This window comes from Amphiura filiformis, chromosome 5 (genome assembly GCF_039555335.1).
Source record: "Amphiura filiformis chromosome 5, Afil_fr2py, whole genome shotgun sequence".
Taxonomy (NCBI): domain Eukaryota; kingdom Metazoa; phylum Echinodermata; class Ophiuroidea; order Amphilepidida; family Amphiuridae; genus Amphiura; species Amphiura filiformis.
The window spans coordinates 48,038,877-48,059,159 of NC_092632.1; the positions used below are offsets into that span (position 1 = coordinate 48,038,877).

The window sequence follows — 20,283 nt, forward strand, 5'->3', positions numbered from 1 at the left end:
CTTAAACAACATAAACAGAGGTATTAAAATTCGAAAAACGTGGAAAAAACCATAAAAATATACCATTTTTAACAATCATATCAAGACCAAGGGTCGCGCTAGGCTGCGTTTTTGCGTCCCGGACCCACCAAAACCCGAATCTCACGCATGAATATTGCAAAAGCAGTGAGTTATTGCGTCCCGTCGTACGCAACAAAAATTCCACATGTTGTTTTCTATATCCAGGTTTCATAAAACTAGGCTCAAAAGTTTCTCAACTTGCATTATGCACATCATTTTCAAGCAACTGAACCCCTGAAATACCAAATTATGGCCTTATTTACTTCAATAATTAATATTATGCACAGTAATACTGCTTTATGAGTGAAAATTTTGACAGCAAAACAGCTGTGATATCGCGAAAATACTGGCGAGATCTCTGGCAGCCATTGTATGTTTACTGGTAACTACAGAAAATAGAGGGGTGTATAAACATTATTATTGGGCAGCCAGTGGCGGGCCGTAAATAGTAGGTAATTATACTAATTTGATTGAAATAAAAAATAAAAGGAAAAAAAAAAAAAAGAAAGAAAAAAAAAAAAAAAAAAAAAAAAAAAAAAGAAAAAAAGAAAAAAAGAAAAGAAAAAAAAAAAAAAAAAAAAAAAAAAAAAAGAAAGAAAGAAAAAAAAGAAAGAAAGAAAGAAAGAAAGAAAGAAAGAAAGAAAAACAATGAAAGAAAAAACAAAAAAATACAATAATATTTAATAAACCCCTGCCCCCCAAAAAAAATAGTATGGTATTACACAAATAGATTGAATTGGCTAGACAATTATGAATAGTTGGGACCCCGATATTTCTTTTAGGGACCCCCATTTTGCATTTTCTGTTAGCTCGGGGGTCCCTTGGGACCCCCGAGCTTTTGGACCTAGCGCTACCCTTGATCAAGACATCCATATGCGGATAGTTTGCTGGAGTGTCTGAAGATCACATATTGCACTACATTTGCGTAAGTTATTTATGTGCTTTAGAGAAAGAAGAATAATAAGTTTTTGGCAATCGGGAAATGCCCAGTATAAGCTCAAGCTAGCGTATTTGCGAAACGGACATTAATATGGCGACCTGTAACTCGGTATCCAAGAATGTCATAATGTTAAATAAAGATACCGAGTTACAGTTACTGGAACTAGTAAAAACGTAAATAATGGGTGAGCCAAACCCATTATTTAAACGCTTTTACTGCCGAGGACACATTATTTGCGTGTAAAGGATAATGCTGCACCCTTTATTTCTATTCTATTACCACAAAATAGTGCGATTTAAAGTGAAAATTTCACATTTTTTGCCCAAATATTTCAGGTTGTTTACCTCAAAGTGGAGCGCCTACGCTAATATACAGCATCGCGCTTTGCTGTGCGCTGTGATACGAGAAGAACATAAAGTTCGTTGCCCTGGCCACTTTATTGCTAATTAATGGTCTTTCATGTGATCGCTGCTTCAACAAATCACAGTGCGCGATTTTGAATAATGGGTCGTGGGGTAATAGAATGTCAGATATGGTATGGGCATTTCTTTACTTTAGGGGTTTTTATTCTTACATGTTATAGCTGCCTTGTGGAAGTCCATGTTATATGTTATAATCCTAACCTTAACCCTAAGGCCATGGGATTGGGAATTAAACTTAACAGGCTGGTCAAGGAAACCTACATAAATGTGACATGATCAAGGGAAATGAGTTGTATGTCGACCCTGGTTGAAATTGAGTTCTACATACGTTTCTGAAGAGGACATTTAGAGCTTTCAGAAACTGAAAACCCCATGTTGATACGACTTTTCTTTGCGAAGTTACGTCACTTGATCAATTGCTGAAAACAATATAAAACAAAAGAATTCTAACACTTTCTTTGCCAATATCTCAAAATCAATATTAGCGACATCCGACTCATTTCCCTTGATCGTGTCACAAATATGTTTTTTATACTTCACTTGACCCAAATATATGATTTTTTTATGGTGATAAGACATTCGCACATGGAATTTTAGAGGGATTTTGATAGCAGTTCCATTAAAAAAAGCTGCTATCATCATGAGCCTATAAAAGATCTAGAAACACCATCGAAATGCTGTTTTGGGGAATTTTGCTAGCAGAATCTTTTTTGATGAAAGTCAATCTTTGACAAGATGTAACTTTGCTACGGAAAGTGCTATGACAAAAAAGGTTTTCAGTTTTGGCTTTCTTTACTCAAGGGCTTTAATTTGATATATAAAATGATGCAGTTTGATGGCAAATTTGAATTCACCTGGCATACCTACTAGTAGATTTGCATCCAGAATTTTTTGAAATCACATGCAGCTTTTTTTCATTATTCCTATTCTACACTAGGGCGCACAAACGAACTACCCCCATTCATGCGTGCTGTTAGCTCGTTCACGTAGCGGTTTTGTTGTCCCACTGGCCTATCACGTAGCGGTTTCGTTGTCCCACTGGCCTATCACGTAGCGGTTTCGTTGTGGCCTACTAAACGTAGATTGCCTGGCGATCGGAGTGTTATCGTCAGAGCACCTCGGACTAGCGCGCTGTACGAAGTTCAAGTTACCACTAAGCATGCAAACTGCATAGGCTAGCATCGGAATGTTTGTGGTCCCTGTCATCTTTTTTACCGTATGAGGCAGTAATTGCGCTGCTCATTAAATATTCATGAACTCGATCACGTCACATTCATGTGGTCTTATTCGGTAGCTTGGAGTGGTCGGAATGTCACCCAGCATGTTTTTATGAATGAAATTATGACCTTACACTATAGGGGTTCGGGCATTAGCAATATTCATATTTTTTGGCTACCAGCGTTGCCTGTTATGCTTGTTGTAGTGAACAACCCAGGAGAACAACATCATTGCAGACTCATTTTTCACCGTTTTTACGACTGTTTTACCCAGGCCCGTACGCAGGATTTCATTGGGGGGGTGCTGATTTTTTCCAAGGGAGTGGGGCGATTTTGTGAAAAGTGGACTTTCTTCCTAAAATTTGAATCTTTTTTGTCCAAAAAGCATAAAAACCTGACTTTTGTATACTTTTCCAAAAAATTTTTTTGGGGGGTAGCTCCTGCACCCCCCCCCCCTGCGCACGGGCCTGGTTTGACCAATTGCATAACTTTCATGTTTGAAAAACATTTTTCATGTTTCTGGTAAATAATTAATTTTTTTTGCAAATAATGAAAAAAAAACTATGCGGTAGGTTTTGGGAATTGGAGCATGCGGGAGGTGGATGCAAATCTACTACTTTAATTCCCATGGCCTAACCCTAACCCTAACCCTTCCCTAAGGCAGCTATTACATGCCAAAATAAAACCCCCTAAAGTAAAAGGAATGCCTTGAATTAAGTATAATAATACTGCAGTGATGACGCATTCTTGTCTCAGCATGGATGAATCATGAATTGGACACTTGTCACAGTTGTTTAAGAACTACACAGTTCTTATATGTAAAATTTAAGCTAAAATTAAAATATCATGAAGACGTCATAATAATGGCGAGGGTGAGGTGGCCAAGCGGTAAACGATAGTTACGCCATAGGTATTTGAGGAAATTACGCATTCGATGCTAGAGTGCGTTGCTATCATTTTTCGGTCAGACGGAGGTTATTTATTGTGGGTCAGTCCATACCAACTCAACAAGGGGGTATTGATAGATATATCAATGAGAAATGAAAAACCTGAAAATTTGAGCCTCTAACTCCGTTTCGTTTTCGCACAGCGTAAATATGAAATTTGGTGGGGTCGGCATGAAAAGCGCTTCGTTGCGCGAAAGTCCAACTTTAAGAGGCTATTTCTCCCAAACCACACCCCATAGAACATTCAAATGCTCTATTCCAGAGGGCTTTTCACTAAACATAACACATCCAATCAAATGAACTCCTCTGGTCTTTAAACTTTGGTTCACTTCAAGTTTGGTATGCATATTTCACTGATCACAGTATTAAATTGTGTGCTTTTATAATATAGTTAATCGTGCAGAGCATACAATGTACACACATGCATACAAGGGCAGTTTGTTGGTATGCTTGTGGCTGAATAGCATTGGAAGTCACAACTGAACTGATGTGAACCAAAGTAAAGGACAGCATTGTTCATTGGAAGTAAGATAGCAGACAGTAAATTGATTTGAAAACATGCCCATGATGTTATATCTTATTATTTTATTTCAGAGATTTCATCAAGGCCATGGTTTGACTGATTGGAATCACTAATATTCCACTTAATTCAAGAGTTTTGCCTTATACTTGCCACAAGGAAACAGCCATAATGTCTGAATCCAATGCCACCGATACAGCTCCAGCAGAAGCATCTGTAGCTGGCCCATCTACATCTTCTATAAAGGCTCCAATGACTCCTCAAGAAATCAGTGCCAAGATCATGGAGAGGGTTCACCAAGCAGAGACATACAAAACAGATGGCAATGAATGCTACAAGCAACAGAACATGAAAGGGGCAATTGGCAAATACCACAGGGCCTTGCTATTTGTAAAGGGTTTAGATTCCATGGCCCAACAGGATGTAGTACAAAGAGTTATTGGAATAGGAGGAGGAGGAGGAGGAAACTCTGATGGACCACAGAATTTTGGTGATATCATTGGGAAACTCTTACCAGATGATATTGAGAAGAGGGTAGCTAACATTCAACAAGGCTGTTACAATAATCTTGCAGGTAAAAATGACAGGTGGTGTCAATGGTGTGTAGGCCTGTTATCGACTGTCGTATGTGTCGTATTATCGTCGATGTGACCCTAAATCCGACATGTCAAAATAAATTGTCCTTTTTCGACACTTTACGTCACATATAAAAAAAAAAAAAAAAGAAATTTCCATGCTATTTTGTCCGAATAAGCTTACCTTACGATCATGTTTTCAGCGGAAAGTCAAAAAGTTGACCCGAACCTGGAAGTAGAACAAACCAGGAAGTATGTTTACCCCGGAAGTCGGCAATCGTAACTCATATCGGCATGATTTTAAGCTTATCTATCGATGTTTTTCAGCATTTCAACGTGTCGATTGTCGTATTTTTTTTCCCGACAAAGTATTGAATTAGAAATCATGTGTCGATAACAAGCCTAATGGTGTGTAATGTAATGGGAAATTGATCTGATATATGCTAATTATATGAATGAGAATGATACTATAGTCCAATAGAGTTGGCCTAGCCAGTGGGAGTGATGCCCTTTAGACAAACTTAGGATGCGTTTAGAGTAAAAAATATGAAGTAAAGTGGACAATATTTTCCTGTTTATGATGGTGTTTGTACTGTATGAGTAACCTTGCTCCTTCCCACATGAAGATTTTTTGGCATCATTAGTTTTGTTGTGATTTGTGATTGTAGTCAGGTTTGCAAAATGTTGCATTTCACTTTGTGAATTGAGATTTTTTGATGTTTGATACGATTAGGGTTAATATACACATATTGGAGGAAAATTAAGGTGTTATAAACCCTGACGCCCAGTTGCTGTTTGGCAAGGGGAAGGAAAGAAAGAAGAAAGAAAGAAGAAGAGAAACTTTTGTTCTCAGGTGTGGTTTCGAACCACAGACCCCTCGGGTGCCAGACACACATGCACAGGCCTACCTTGCCACGTTGGCTAGCTTGGCCGGCCAAGCTTTCTGTGGCCATATAACTGTTCACATTTTGATGCCATCACATCACACAGGATACCTGCCTATGCATATGCTTTGTAAATTGAGGTTTTTTGATGTTTGGTATGGTTAGGGTTAACAGAAAAATCAATTTAAACAGCTTCCTTGTATTAGGCTGCATTATGTATATATATTTCTCTTATTTCTCGTGAAAAATAGAGTTCAACTTAAACTTAATATTCAGTCCAAAATTGTGTGCAGCTCATGGTCATAAATATTATTTTGAAATGAAATCAAAAGTATTTAAGTCATGAAATCACAGAACTGTCTACCCTGCCATTGAACATAATTTCTAATGATTTAGAGATGAAGCAATGCTTTATTTTTATGTGGAATGTATTGTAAGGAAAATCACAAAAGTATCTTATAAAATAAAATCAATAACAAATTTTGTGTAATATTTTTACAGCATGCCTATTGCAGCAAGAAAAGCCCAGCTATGACAAAGTCATCTTTTACTGCGACAAAGTGTTAGACATGTCACCTCTCAATGCTAAAGCTCTATATAGAAAAGGACAGGCTCTGTATCATCTACACAACTATGACAAGGCTTTGTTATCACTGAAGAAAGCCAAGGAAACTGCCAAGTCAGGTAAGAGATTGGTAGAAGCTTAAAAAATTGTGTTCATACATTTAGGGGCTCAATCATGTTTTACCATTGTTAATCACCGCTTAACATCATTGTGTCTCGCGTCATTTGCATGGTTTAAAGCTGCCCTTGTGTGAAGTAAACCATCCAGATGCGAGTTGTTAAACAGTGATGAACAACGGTGAAACATGATTGAATCCCTTTCAACAATGAAAACAAGGAATGTCAGTTTAGTCATTGCCACTCAATATTACAATACGATTGATGACTTCTCTCTGTTGATTTCAACAATAAACCTATAGAATTAAAATGGCGATGTTTAGCTTCCTCCAAAATAAGTTCATCATGTATTAGCATGTATATACACACAAGTTCCAGGCATGATGAAGTTTATGTGCTCACATGTAACATATACCGTGCGCTTCCGTTAACTTGTGTTCGCATATATGCTACAGTTTATCCACGTTTAACAACGATTAGCTCCTGTACAAAAGTATAGGAAGAGTTGTTGCATACATGTTATCTAACAGCGCACATGATTGGTTGAGAGCCAGGCATAAACAACGAAAATGCCGAGCTGCTTTAGCATGATGATTCGGTATCGAAAATATGCAGGAAAATCACATTTTTAAGAGTAATAATATATATAGGTATTTCATTTTACTTGTTATTATAATTTTGATAAAATACAATCTTTTGAATGTTGGGGAATATATAAACAGGCTTCATTAATTATTAATAGAATTAAGGTCATGATTGTTGTTTATGCCCCCAGCTCTTCCCATATCACATGTGAAGTAAAGAAACCCAAAGAATAATACCTGCATAAATGACACCGTATAGTAACAAGCAACAAATCGTTAGATATAGCTACTATCTTCTAAATGTCTGAAATTTATTTCATACCAATACATTTTCAGATCCTAACATCAAGAAGTACATAACATTGTGTGAAGCACAACTTGCAAATCAAAAACAGAAAGAGAAGACACACTACAAGGGTATGTTTGAGAAGTTGGCAGAAGAGGAAGAAGAAGAGAAAGAAGATGCTGAATCTAAACCTGCTGTTGCAGCAACGGCTGGAGGAGGTGATGTACCAACTCCATCTGCTGATGCATCTTAGAAATAAGGCTACAAGTATGACGGTCTTGACTGCTTCTGTAAGGGCTCATATTGAAATACCCTACCATGTTTTCACACAGAAAGAAGGCAGGATTCCCTCGCAAGTTAAATAATTTTATAAAGGAAATTGATGGAATTGCAAATTTAGCGTGGAGATTGCAAATTTGCGCATAATTCAGGAAAGCTCGGTCATAAAACGGATGGATTATATGCATCAGTGATACACCCTGCCCAGGATTTTAACAAAGAAGGCTAGCACAGGAAAGCTGCAGGATGGCGCACACCTTCCTGTGTAAGGGAATTTCAATATGAGCCCTAAGTATGAGCTGCTCCCATAAAATCAGAGATATATTCAAAATTCTCAAGCTTTGATGTTTTGGTACCAGCATGTAAAGTATACTATCAACAGTTTAATTTGATACCAAAATCATGGTTAAAAAATTAACAAGGTAAATCATTTTTATAAGGAAATTGAGGGAGATTGCAAATTTGCAATACCTAATTAGCTATGTAGTAGGCTCTAACAAATGACATATCTTTCAGCGTTAGCTCAGGAGACATGAATTTTTTTGTTTATGTAGGCAAAGTTGGCATTTTCGCTTCAAAATAGCAACAAAAAAGAGTAATAATGATGATGGTAACAAAAACTAAACTTGATAAGTTTGTTATTTTCACCCCATGTCAACTGTGAAAGTCAAAAGCACTGCAAACACTATCCTAGTTTTTTTTTTTATGGGAACAGTTCACATTTGTATGCCAGTGACAATATTGTATTTTGCATATGGTGTAATTTGTGTGACAACTCTTTGATTTGTATGATTCAATCTTCCTCAAATGAAATTTGCAGGCATGGATTGTATATGAGACTAAGACTCAAGAGGTGGTTATGTTATTTTGTGTGTGTTAGTGGGCCTGTGTGTCTTGTAATCAGTGGATTGTATTGGCAGTTACAAATGGACATACGTGACACGATCAAGGGAAATGAGTCGAATGTCACTAATATCAATTTTGAATTATTGGCAAAGAAAGTGTTATAATTCTTTTGTTTTATATTGTTTTCAGTGATTGATAAATTGATGTAACTTCACAAAGAAGAGTTGTATCAATTTGGGGTTTTCAGTTTCTGAAAGCTCTAATTGTCTTCTTTAGAAACATATGTAAAACCCATTTTCGACCAGGGTCGACATGTGACTCATTCCACTTGATCATTCAATTATGCAGCCATAATAATTGAGGTAACCCAACACTGTTAAACTGTAGTGTGATAACTTGGAGAGGAATAACATGTTGCATCAGCTACTGTTTCATTTATGGGACTTTTTTTTATGACCCGATAAAACTAATGAAGTAGGCCTACACCTTTGAATAGCAAGACTTTTGTATTTTTAGGATAAAAATATATATTTGACACAATCTGCTCCATGGAGGCCAGCCAAAGGAGGCATATACTGAAAACACCAAAGGTCTAGCATAATTGGTTCTGAAGTTTTGTGATGTCAATTTTCTTATGTACAAGCTGTATCAAAATTATTGGTACCCATCAATTTTTACTGATAAGGGATGCGTCTGACACATCAAAATGCAACATATATAAGATCCAAATAAATTGAAAGTAATTTAAAAAACAAGTTATAAACCATACATTTCAAGAGTATCCAATGTTGAATTTTTGGCTTTTTAATAAACATCAAAATGGATGGCTACCAATCATTTTGATACACTCTGTATTGTATTGGTTTTTTTTCACTCCATATTTTTGCCTTTATCTAAATTTTAAACTTGCCACCTTTGGCCTCCATGGACCAGATCGTGTCGCGTATGGTACAGGTTTGAACCATAGCGATGAGAGAGCTGAGAACGGTAGACACCATCAAAAATGACATAATTTTGTCATTTCTTGCCTGTGTTGTTTACAAGCTCAGTTTCTTTTCCTCTAGTACCAAATTGATTGGAACATGTTTTGATAATATCACTGGTAAAAACGGCTTATATCCTTCATCATGGACTTCTAAGACACTCATACCATGTCTATCAATCAACACATTATGAGTAAAAGAATTAAAAGATGTCCTGAAAGTTGGGAAAGAGATGATAAACATACTGCCGTAGTATGATCTCCCTACATGTGTATGCATGCAAGTGAATTCAAGAATTTATGGAATGCTACAAATGAGGTATCAAAATGATTGGTACCCATCTGTTAACAGTGATTATGGACAAAACTGATATGTCAAAATGCAACGCCAAATTTGTATATATCAGTGTTATGCAGGTCATAAGCTATGACTTCTAGTCATTTCAAAAGGATGATCCGATGTTGTATTTGCACGAAGCAGGCTTTTCAATAAACATAAAAACTGTTGTGTACCAATCATTTTGATACAGCCTGTATGTCCATGCTAAACATTGAATTCAAATTTCATCAACAGACAAATGCATGTGTATTATCAATATCATATCTCTGTATCAATGGTCAGTAAAATGTGGTGAAACACCAACTTCACAATAAACCAGCATATTTCCACTGCCAATTGAAACATACTTGTTTATTATGTTTGGTCTTATCAGTGATAAATTCATATCTAAAGAATAGTGAATAAATACATATATTTGTAAAAAAATATGTGTACTTGACCAGTGTTTTAACTGTATTTTATGTGTATTTTGGTCATACCCTTCAACATGAGTTACGCATTTATTTTAAAAAGGTGGAGCATGAACAATGGCCATCTTCTAAACATAGAATAGAAAGGTCCATGTATGAGCTTGGAACAGTCCATGGATTTCCCATGGATTAGCATGTGTCCCTCACGGACCAACCTGGGTAAACAAACAAACAAACTCAATTTCTTGAATGCTCCATGTGAAGGCTTGACAAATTTAAAACAAACAAACAAACAAACACTCAGATTGTATGTTGTGGTCTAAGCTCAATTTCTTGAATGCTCCATGTGAAGGCTTGATTTTCTGCTTGTGGGGCTTATGTAAAATAAACTAAATGATAATTGCCAATTGTCAATGTACGCATGCATGATTGTCAGTATCTACAACATAAACAAATTGTATGTTACTGTTCAGTTTATATTTGTTTAAATGCTAAGAAAAAAATGATTTTCTTTTGCCCCAAATTGTATGGGCATAATCTGCTTTGTATCAATTTATATCACAATTTTAAATCAGGTGTTGTTATTGTTCTGGAAATATGTAAATTTTGTATCAATGATATTGAATATGATGTATATGAAATGTGTATTAGAAATGTACATGTATGTGCATTTCACTAAAAGGTAAATGCAGATAGTATCTAAAGAAGCATGACTCTTGTGTAAAGGGTCTTGAAATCTCATTATAAGATGACTGTCATTTTCTTGGAAGGGGGTCATAAATATTTTAGTGACTAGAGTCATGTTTTTATTATTCTCCTATCTGGTTAAACAAATCTGTGACCCCTTCTTTCCACCTGAGACTAGTATACCTATACTAGTCTCAGCTTTCCACATACCCCAAAACAAATTATTAAAACCTATTAGGAAAAGAAATGTGTTATAATTTGCTCCCTTCGTGTATTTGGAAAGAATGCATGCTAGTGCTACACATGCAATAATATTGATTGTAAATTTTAGCCAATTTATTTAAATGATATTTAGTCACAAGCCCTTTAAAATTTTATGACCCCCCACATATTTGATACCCCCTTTCAAAGAAAATGACAGCCTCTAACAGAGGCTCTGGAAGATTTTCAATATGGGGGGCCCAAATTTTGGGCCTGATCCAGAACGTGAACCGCTGAAAATTTGGGCCTGCCTAGAGTTACCTAGGGCTTATAATCAATCAGTCCCGTTGTTGCTATGCCCCTCTGATCGGTTCAAATAACGCGTACGGGTATCGCATCGACACACACGCACTAAAGTGTGTGATATCATGTTATATCATATGACTAAGAACCAATAAGGTTGCAGGAACTTTCTTAAGTGTTTACAAATATTTCATATCAATATGTATCAAAACAAAGAAATCTATAAAAGATGCCTCTGTATGTTTTGGTTACATGAGATTTAGAGCCAACTGTCAGCATCAGCTGTTGTATGCCCAGTCAGAGGGCAGCGGTTCTTGAGAGAAGTTGCTTAACTTACAGATAACTCCATTGTAGCTCATTAGTGGCACATTTGACAAGCTTTTAGAATGCAGTATCAGAATACAACCTACAGTAAGAATTTGAAATTAATGAACACAGTGTGCCATTTAGATGCAAGCGTGATGGGCATTCGTCCAATGAATCCAATACAGATCTGGTAACCTCCCTGTGAGCATGTTGTCATGGACGTTCATGTATTCATTCATTTGAACTATCTTACTGTAAGGGAGTCGTTGCTTATACCAATTCTTGCCCTCGTATATAGAAATTACACAACATCATGGTTTGTTTGAGATGATTAATGAAACTATTGGACACTCAATGCCTTAAAATTGTGACGCTTTCATTGTGCTAAGTGTTGGATGTAGCAGACTAAACATTGAAATTAGTCCATCAATTTGAATGCATTGGTCATTCTGATTGTGCTTAAAGGTGGGTGGTATGATATTGTTTTGTATGTTATGTTGAGGCCTATCAACAGACCAAAGCAATGACATTCCAAATGCTGAGTAAATTGTTCTAGCAGTTAAGATATTAAATGTAAAATGTCTATCATAATAGCCCATAGAACATGGGTAGGGGTAAAAGGATTTCAATTACAAAGTTCAGTGTTTTGCCACAAACCCACAATGCTTTGAAGTTCAGCAAATTGTTTGAACACTTGTTTAATAATGGTAAAATTCATTAATGTATCCTATATAGCATAGGCATAGATCCCCCCAATATTTTTCCATGGGGATGGTCCATACAATCAACCCCCAATGTTGAGGCCTGTATGTGGGTTTCTGACAGGAACAGACTTGGGTTTCAGTATTCTACTGGCCCCTGCAAAAAAAACTCTAATTTTTGTTGTTGGTGTTTTGGGGAAAAAATTAACATCAATTTTTAATCATTTGTCATAAAATGTGTATTATTTCAAAAAATTTCAAAAAATCCAAATTATTTGATATCAGAAGGACATTCCTCGTTTTTAAAATGCAATTTGATATGTCTGATGTGCTCTCAGGTCTCACAAAAAATATGTGGAAACGTCGCTATCCGAGCCCTTAAAGTCAAGCAAACCTTAACATTTTAATTTGTTTTGTAGTACTAAATGTACTCAATGTAGAGAGTGTAGTCACTAAAACAAGTTCAGTCAGTAGTCTGCCTTTTTTAGTTCCAAAAGTTCACAATGGTTCAAATTTGTGGTATTTGCGGTATCGCTATCATCATCAGATAGAGCACAAAAGAGCTTGGAAGTAGTACGTAGTCGGCCGTATATTTCCAACTTGCTAGCAATAAGAATATAAATATACGAAAAATCATTGAATAAAGATATAAATTACAGGTGATAGGCAGAGCAGAAACTGTAAATATATCTATCACTTATCTTGTTTCGTAAGTGGCTATACAATCATTATTAGCCCCCGGGAGGTAAAATTTCCGAACGGCCCGCCAAAAATCGCTTGCCCCCCCTCTCTGCCTGCCAAAAATCGCTTGCCCCCCCCTCGGCTTGCCATAAATAGCTTGCCCCCCCCTTTCAGCTCCCCAAAAATTTCTTTCCCCTGCAATTTTACCATCCCGAGGGCTCATAATTATTGCACAGCCCCTAAGTGTTATATCAGGCTCAAAAATCTAGTGCTCTGCTGGGCCAGCGTTGTTGTAAGTTTACTGGCCCGACACAAAAAATCCACTAGCGCAGGGCCACCAGGACACTGCTTAAATCCGTCCCTGGTTTCTGACCAAATTAACCTTATATTGGGCCATTTTAGCACCAAAAATGCATTTTATGAATTTATTCCACTTTTGCACCATATTTCATCAGTTTAGCTTCAAAATGGCAAAAATGTTTGCGCGCTTTGTGAGCATTTGTACAATAAACTTATTCTGTCGCCAAAAAGTGCTGGATTCACTATACTTCAAGAAATTTTTTCAAACCCATCCCTCCTCCCAAAGTTAAAAAGAAATCTATGCCACTGCTATTTAGGAACAAACCAGGTTGGGTAAATGAGGGATGGATGGACAAGTGGATAGCTAAGACTGGGATGTAGTCACTGGACTTGCCAAGTGGATGACATCAACTGATATTGCTGACTTGCCAAGATTGAGATGCCAACCCTCCCTATTTTAGAGGGAGATTCCCTATTTTTGTAAACATTTTTGTCCATTTTGGCAAAATTTGGCAACCTCCCTATTTTTGGCAAGTTTTGTGCCATTGAAGTTACATGTAATTATGAAAAGCTCCCTATTTTATGTTTGAATCCTCCCTTTTTCTGGATGTTAATGTTGGCATCTCAATACCACCATACACCCAAAAACTCAATATTGTTTGCTTATCGGAAAACGTTGTTGAATTTGTACAATTTGTAACTTTGGATGAGTAATCCAGGTAAAATATAAACAAAATTGTAGAGTGAATTGTCCTATAAGTGTATCAAAATGCAAAGCATGGTATCAAATAGCTTTTCAGCAGTGCATGTTACCCGGGACATGTTAACTTGTCAATCTGGAATTAATTGTGTCAGCCTACATGTAACTTTTGAATTGGATACACCTAAAACTTTAAAATACAAATGATGTTAACCTAATTGGTCTGTACAAAAATTGTTATTTTAAAGTACAATTTTTGTACTTTATTGTGTTACTTTTCAAAACATTTTCTGTGTTTTAGCAATCAAATAATTAGAAAAGTTGCAGAATGGTGTCAAAATGGTGTCAAACTGTTAAACATTTTGGCCTATGTCACAATTTATGGCTTTTTATATTTTTGGAAAGTGTATGCTTAAAGAAGCATTCCACTTTGGATGAAAGTTCCTCAGGGAATTAGTTGAACTGTAAAATCTGACCCCAGCCTGACCCTTGCAAGGGCAACAGCAATTTTTATTTTTGCCCTAATAATACAATTTTACATGTTTTGGTTTGTGGCCTTTTGTTCATTGTTAAAGAACTCTACACCCGTGACCACACATATAGTCTTTTAGGGACACACCATTGGACTTCCAGTGGGGCTGGAAGTTGAGGTTGGGGCAAAATTGTTTTTGAAGATGGTGAAATTTATTTTTTTACACTAGATATTGCCTAGGAGTTTATTAATTGTCGTGTATTATTGTATACACAGGTAGGTGTGGAAAGGTTTTTTTTTAGTGTCGGTGGGAAAGTTGTTTTTTTAGTGTTGGTGCAGATTTTTTTAAGGACAGTGGGGACATTTTTGCTCATGTAGTGGGGAAGTTTTTTTTCAAAAACGTCCAGCCCTCCCCCCTTAAAGTCAAATGGTGCATCACTTAGGAGTTTAGGACTAAAAAAACCTGGAAAAAATAGCGTGTGCCACGTGCATGGGGCTTTGGTTTTCAGGCAATCTTCAAGAACTTGTGTTCTTTTATCATTTTGACATTGTGAAAGTTGTGTATTGATATATAAATACCTGATAATATGATTATGTGATATTTAATATTACAATTGTACCTTGTTCTGTTTTGTAATAAAAAGTAATATGGTATTTTTTTCAGTTTTATTTTTAATGAAACTGAAATTGAGATTTTCCCTATCAATCAAAATACTGACTATATCTCGCATGCTGCTTCCTCTGACTGGGTGATAAACTAAGAAATAAGAAACACTGCCCTCATTGACAAATAAGCATTGCATTTATGTAGATCCATTTTATACACGGTCGCCCATCGGAATTACGGTCCCTTTCACATAATGATTTTTTTTCTGTAGGTGTATTTAATTAAAATAATAATTTTGAAAAATAAAATAAAATTAGTTGATTTCAAATGAGTTTAAAACTTTGAAAACAAAAGGGAAAATTAAAGAATTATGGAAATTAGGATACAACCGGAGAGTCTGTGGAAGGGGGCCCACTTCGACTCTCCGCTGGACCCAGAAGCTCAGATGTGGGGCCAAGGTGGCCGGGGCAGGGTGGGTGCCCCCCCCCCCATTCTCGTAGCATGGCAGAGAAGATGTCTTTCGTATCTTCTTTGGAACTTCGCCTGAAACATGAATATTCTCTGCCAGAAAATATTATAAAATATTCATAAATCAGCCCCGGGAAATCAGCCCTGTGCTCTTCATATTTAACCAGTGAACATTGGTTTCTTGTCGACGCGAATGACACCTAGTCTACTGTAGTAGACCATTTAAATTGATCAGCCCTCTAATCCCACCATTGAAAATCCACCAATCCTGTTCTGATCCAACAGAAAATCCATGAGAAAATTTTTTCTCTGGGCAGGGCAGTCACTGGGGATGTGGATGTGGATGGGGATGCATGGATTGGTATGAATTGTTTTAAAAAAGGAATGCAAAGCAGTCTAAATGACACCAAAATGCTTCCTGGTTGTCAAAACTTTTAGAACGTGCTCACCTTACACACCAAATTTTCTAGAACAACCAACCAGTGGCCTAACCCAGAGAAGTGATCTTCTCATCTTGAGTGCCTAACCATATTATAACTTCCTATTTTTCCCGTTATATTCAATACATCCCACTCCAATGCACATTAAAATTTCTAATCCCATCTCAAAGAGCTTCAGAGTGAATACAACAGTATTGATTCCCCCTAAGACCATTATATTGAAAGGAAGTTGTAACAATAGAAACCTCATCAGGGAGCTATTGATTATGGGATGTTATGAAAAACACAATGAACATGATGATCGATTCTCAATCTAAACGCAGATCTGTTTTATACAATCTATAAAATGTAAATGGAATGAAAATAAACAGCATTATGAAAGTATAGTCTAGAAAGTAGGTCTGATGTGGGGTCTGATGCGGTTCCTGGTCTGACCCGCGTAAAGGAAGGGGGTGGGGGCGGAGGACCTATTTGATTATTATAGTCTAAATGTTACGGCCTTTTTGTTTATTTTTCCTTGAAATTTGGATCTTCTTGCATATATTTTTTGCATTTTTCCTATAAAAGTGACCATTTTCGCGATTTCATCAAGTTTTGCCCAAAGCGGGCCTGAAAGTCACCTTCCTCCCGCCCGAAAAAATCATGGCAACGCTACTGGATGATGATGATGATATTAAATGACGATGATGAAGAATTGACGATGATGATGATGATGGTGGTGATGAAGGTGATGATAATAATAGTTCATAGGGTACAATCTGTTTTTTATTGTAGCGTAGAATCCCGTAGAATGGCAATTATATTTTCATTCACACAACTCAATGGACTGGACTGTGTACGCAAATTATTATAATTAATAATTATTATTATATTGTCATGTTCATCATCTTCCTATGTCAGAAACGGAACCGATATTGAAACCCGCGATGAAAACAAACACTCTATCACGGCTTGGGCTTTCTCTCTCCATGCAATAGACTCCAAAAATAAATATACTGTGAAATAAAACTCCGCCCCATCCGGTTTCGTCACTTTTAATTTCCGATGCCTAGCAACGACGTGACGTCAACGAAATCATTCATAAAAATGCACCATCTTCTCAATCTAGACAATTTTCATAATCAAATTGATGATGATACCCTCAAGGCGATAGATGAAAACGCCGAGCTCCCAAACAGGAACCCATATCCCATATAAATAATCACGATGAAAATTTTGCAAATTTATATTTTTAAATATAATACGTAGCAATCATTATTTTTTCTGTTTAATATAATTTATTTCACTTTCCAATGTCTTCATTATTTATTGGTAAAGAAGGCTAACCATCTTACATGGAGAAAACCTCAGTACATGTATGAGTCCTCTCTCATCTCAGTCAGCTTGCGTTGCGGCTAGCCACTGTGTTTTGGATTTAGCAATCCGGAAGGGTCGTTCATTCGGAAAGCTGATACGTACAAGGCCACAGAGAGGAAGTGATTTGCATATGAAAAAGGTCTGACATTGAAGTCTGGCGTTTTCTGAAGTTCATCCGCCAAAATTGCTTCAAAATTGGTGTTTTAAGTTTGAAACACACAAGAGTATTTTCAGAATGCTAAAATAAAATCACACTTTCCAACCATATACGTGATATATGCGTAAAAGTGTAATTTTCGGTAACATACGCAATTGTTGATTTAGAACTATTTTATACATCGCGCATGCATATAATGCAGTAAACCGTAATCATTTCCTCTGATTCACCTCGCGTTAGAGCGAGTTGAAAATGTCGGAGAACCAAATAACCAAGTAGCGAATAACACTGTATGCTGTTTTCAACCCAAAATAATGGATAATAATATGGATTTACGAGACAGATAGCAGATAACAGATATGCGGGAAGATGGAGGATAGGGATTTCCAACTTGATGGGTGAGTATTGGGTATAGTTTTGTGGAAAATCGTCTCATTTGGTTCCTGTCGACAGCCGCAGATCGAGGGGAGGTCGTATCGGGCCTACATTTTTCCAGCTGGCCAGTTTTTGTGGCAAGCCAGTTTGAAACCTCGGTTTCTCACTTTTTTTAGGCCCAAATTGATATTTTGAAAAATATGATATTCAAATAGATGTTATAAAGTGTATATAAAGTGTGATGATATGTAATGTTGAGGAACTATTACAGAATAGGGAATGATATTATACGTCGGAAATAGATCGGAAGTGGCTATATCCCACCAGTTCGGAAATTATTATCATGGCTGTGCGCGGTACTTTCCATGTGTGTCAGGGGGCTTTAAAATAACCACACAAACGGTAGCACTCTTAAAAATGACATTTTGCTTGATATAATTATTAAAATCTATGTTATAAATACAAGTCGGTCTCGTGTTTTTCAAAGCACGAGAGAATGGTATTTGGAGGGTCGTATGCAATGTCATTGTGCAATGTTTATTTGGAGGTTACTGACACTATCACCCCTCTCCGACAGAATGGTTGGGTCCAGTGTTCATGTATATCTTGGCCATGTCCATTCATAAATTTTTAGCCAGGAAAAAATAGATTGACTTTTCTTAATTTAAACTAAAGACTAAACGTGTCATTCGGCTTTCTTAATAACGATGGAATGAATTTCATATTTTCTTTTATTTAGGTGTAAATATTTTGTTAAATTAAAGAAGATGGGGCTATTGGAACATTGGTGTTGCCAATCTGCATTGATTGTTATGTTGAATTCAGATGTCATTTGCAAATTATGTCATGACATGTCAATTGACATGTATAAATTGAATATTATGACAATCTAAATTAAATTTGTAATGGCTCTTTTCCTGAAACGAAATCAAAGGTAATTGTTAAGAAGTGTAAATTTTCATAGCAAATGTTTTTTTATTCACATGAATAAAATATTAAAATTAGGTGCTCTCATTTCCACATTCATCATGACATTATTTCCATCAAATGTCCATGGTCCAAAATGATCTAACCTACATGTATTTTTCCATTCTGAATGGGATTTGGTGTGGATTTGTTTTGCATTTACTAGTAAAAGTATGTTTTTGAAAGAGTAAAAGTGTACATGTGCAGTGTTGTGTTGTGAACTTGTGCACCAATTGTTCACCGATGGGCACAAATTATTTGAAAGGACTGTATGGTTCCATTCAGGTGAAGTCAGTTCCGTATCTCATTTTAAAATTGACCAATGTTGATGTTGTCAGAAAAAAAACTACTAACACTCCATGTTGGACATGGTGTCAGAAGTGGGATTGTTTGAAGAGTAGGTTTGTATCCCTGCTATCCCACTTCTGACACCATGTCAAACAAACAAGACTAATTCAGAGGCATGAATTTGTATCCCACTTCTGACACTATGCCAGACAAACAAGACTAATTCTTCTGACACCATGTCAGACAAGACTAATTCAGAGGCATGAGTTTGTATCCCACACCATGCCAGACAAACAAGACTAATTCAGAGGCATGGGATTGTATCCCACTTCAGAAACCATGTTAGACAAACAAGACTAATTCTTCTGACACCATGTCAGACAAACAAGACTAATTCAGAGGCATTAGTTTGTATCCCACTTCTGACACCATGCCAGACAAACAAGACTAATTCAGAGGCGTACGTATCCCACTTCTGACACAATGTCAGACAAACAAGACTAATCCAGTGCAGAGAATATGCAGAGAATATGAGAAAAGTTCTCATCTTCTCTGTTCAGAGGCATGGGGTTGTATCCCACTTCTGACACCATGTCAGAAAAATGTCAGCACTATGTCAGCACTATATAAATTCTGTTTATTGTACTCATGTTTAAAAAATAATGGGTCACACAGATACACTTATGATGATTTACACCAAGAGTTGATAAAACAGGAGGGTCAAGATTGCCAGGCAGATTACAACAGATGGCTGTGTGGAATGGAAGTACAAATGTGTACAAAATGTGCATCATCATTTATAGAAGACGATTTTTGATTGATTTACTGTGATATGGAACATATATTCATGTACATGAAGTATGGACCGGAGTATGGACAGACACATGCAGGGGGGTCCGCCAAGATTCAATGTTGAATTTTGACTTATTTGTCATTGGCTTTTTACGATTAAACACTTGAAAATGTCTCAAATTATTCCAAAACTGTACGTATGTTATTAATGCACATTTTATCAGTCTAAATCGTTGAGGTTACAGTGAACCTCATTGAAGTACAGTTTTTTGAATGTTTTGTGGAATAACCACGGTATGTTTAAAATATATACCTAAAATTTCCCATGTGTGTATCACGGTTCGCTTGGTCTAAAGGTAACGGGTCTCGCCTGACATGGTGCATAGGGTCAAGATTGAGTCCCATCACTCCCGGCTATAACTTTTTTTTTTCTTCACATTTATTTGAATAAAATAATTAGTTTATTATTTTAATGGATTTAAGAAATTACAGCAGAGGTCAAGTTTGATG

The 20,283-nt window shown here is 36.5% G+C and overlaps 2 protein-coding genes across 2 annotated transcripts in view; both read left to right on the plus strand.

Moving 5' to 3' along the window:
• The first annotated feature begins 4,182 nt into the window (after positions 1–4,182).
• LOC140153273 (tetratricopeptide repeat protein 9C-like) lies at positions 4,183–7,460 on the plus strand. The gene is made up of 3 exons (XM_072175976.1): positions 4,183–4,680; positions 6,067–6,249; positions 7,167–7,460. Exons 1-3 carry the CDS (start codon positions 4,278–4,280, stop codon positions 7,367–7,369), a joined length of 789 nt encoding a protein of 262 aa, XP_072032077.1. The 5' UTR covers positions 4,183–4,277; the 3' UTR covers positions 7,370–7,460.
• A 9,938-nt stretch (positions 7,461–17,398) lies between these two features.
• Positions 17,399–20,283, plus strand: part of LOC140153274 (sprouty-related, EVH1 domain-containing protein 2-like) — a 49,845-nt gene continuing 46,960 nt past the window's right edge. The window contains 1 exon segment of the mRNA XM_072175977.1: positions 17,399–17,750. Coding sequence (XP_072032078.1) covers positions 17,722–17,750 — 29 coding nt within the window. The 5' untranslated portion in view covers positions 17,399–17,721.

Coding starts and splice junctions, on each gene's coding strand:
- LOC140153273 (XM_072175976.1), top strand. CDS start 4,278: ATGTCTGAATCCAATGCCACCGATACAGCTCCAGCAGAAGCATCTGTA. Junction 4,681..6,066: donor CTGTTACAATAATCTTGCAG/GTAAAAATGACA, acceptor ATATTTTTACAG/CATGCCTATTGCAGCAAGAA. Junction 6,250..7,166: donor CAAGGAAACTGCCAAGTCAG/GTAAGAGATTGG, acceptor ATACATTTTCAG/ATCCTAACATCAAGAAGTAC.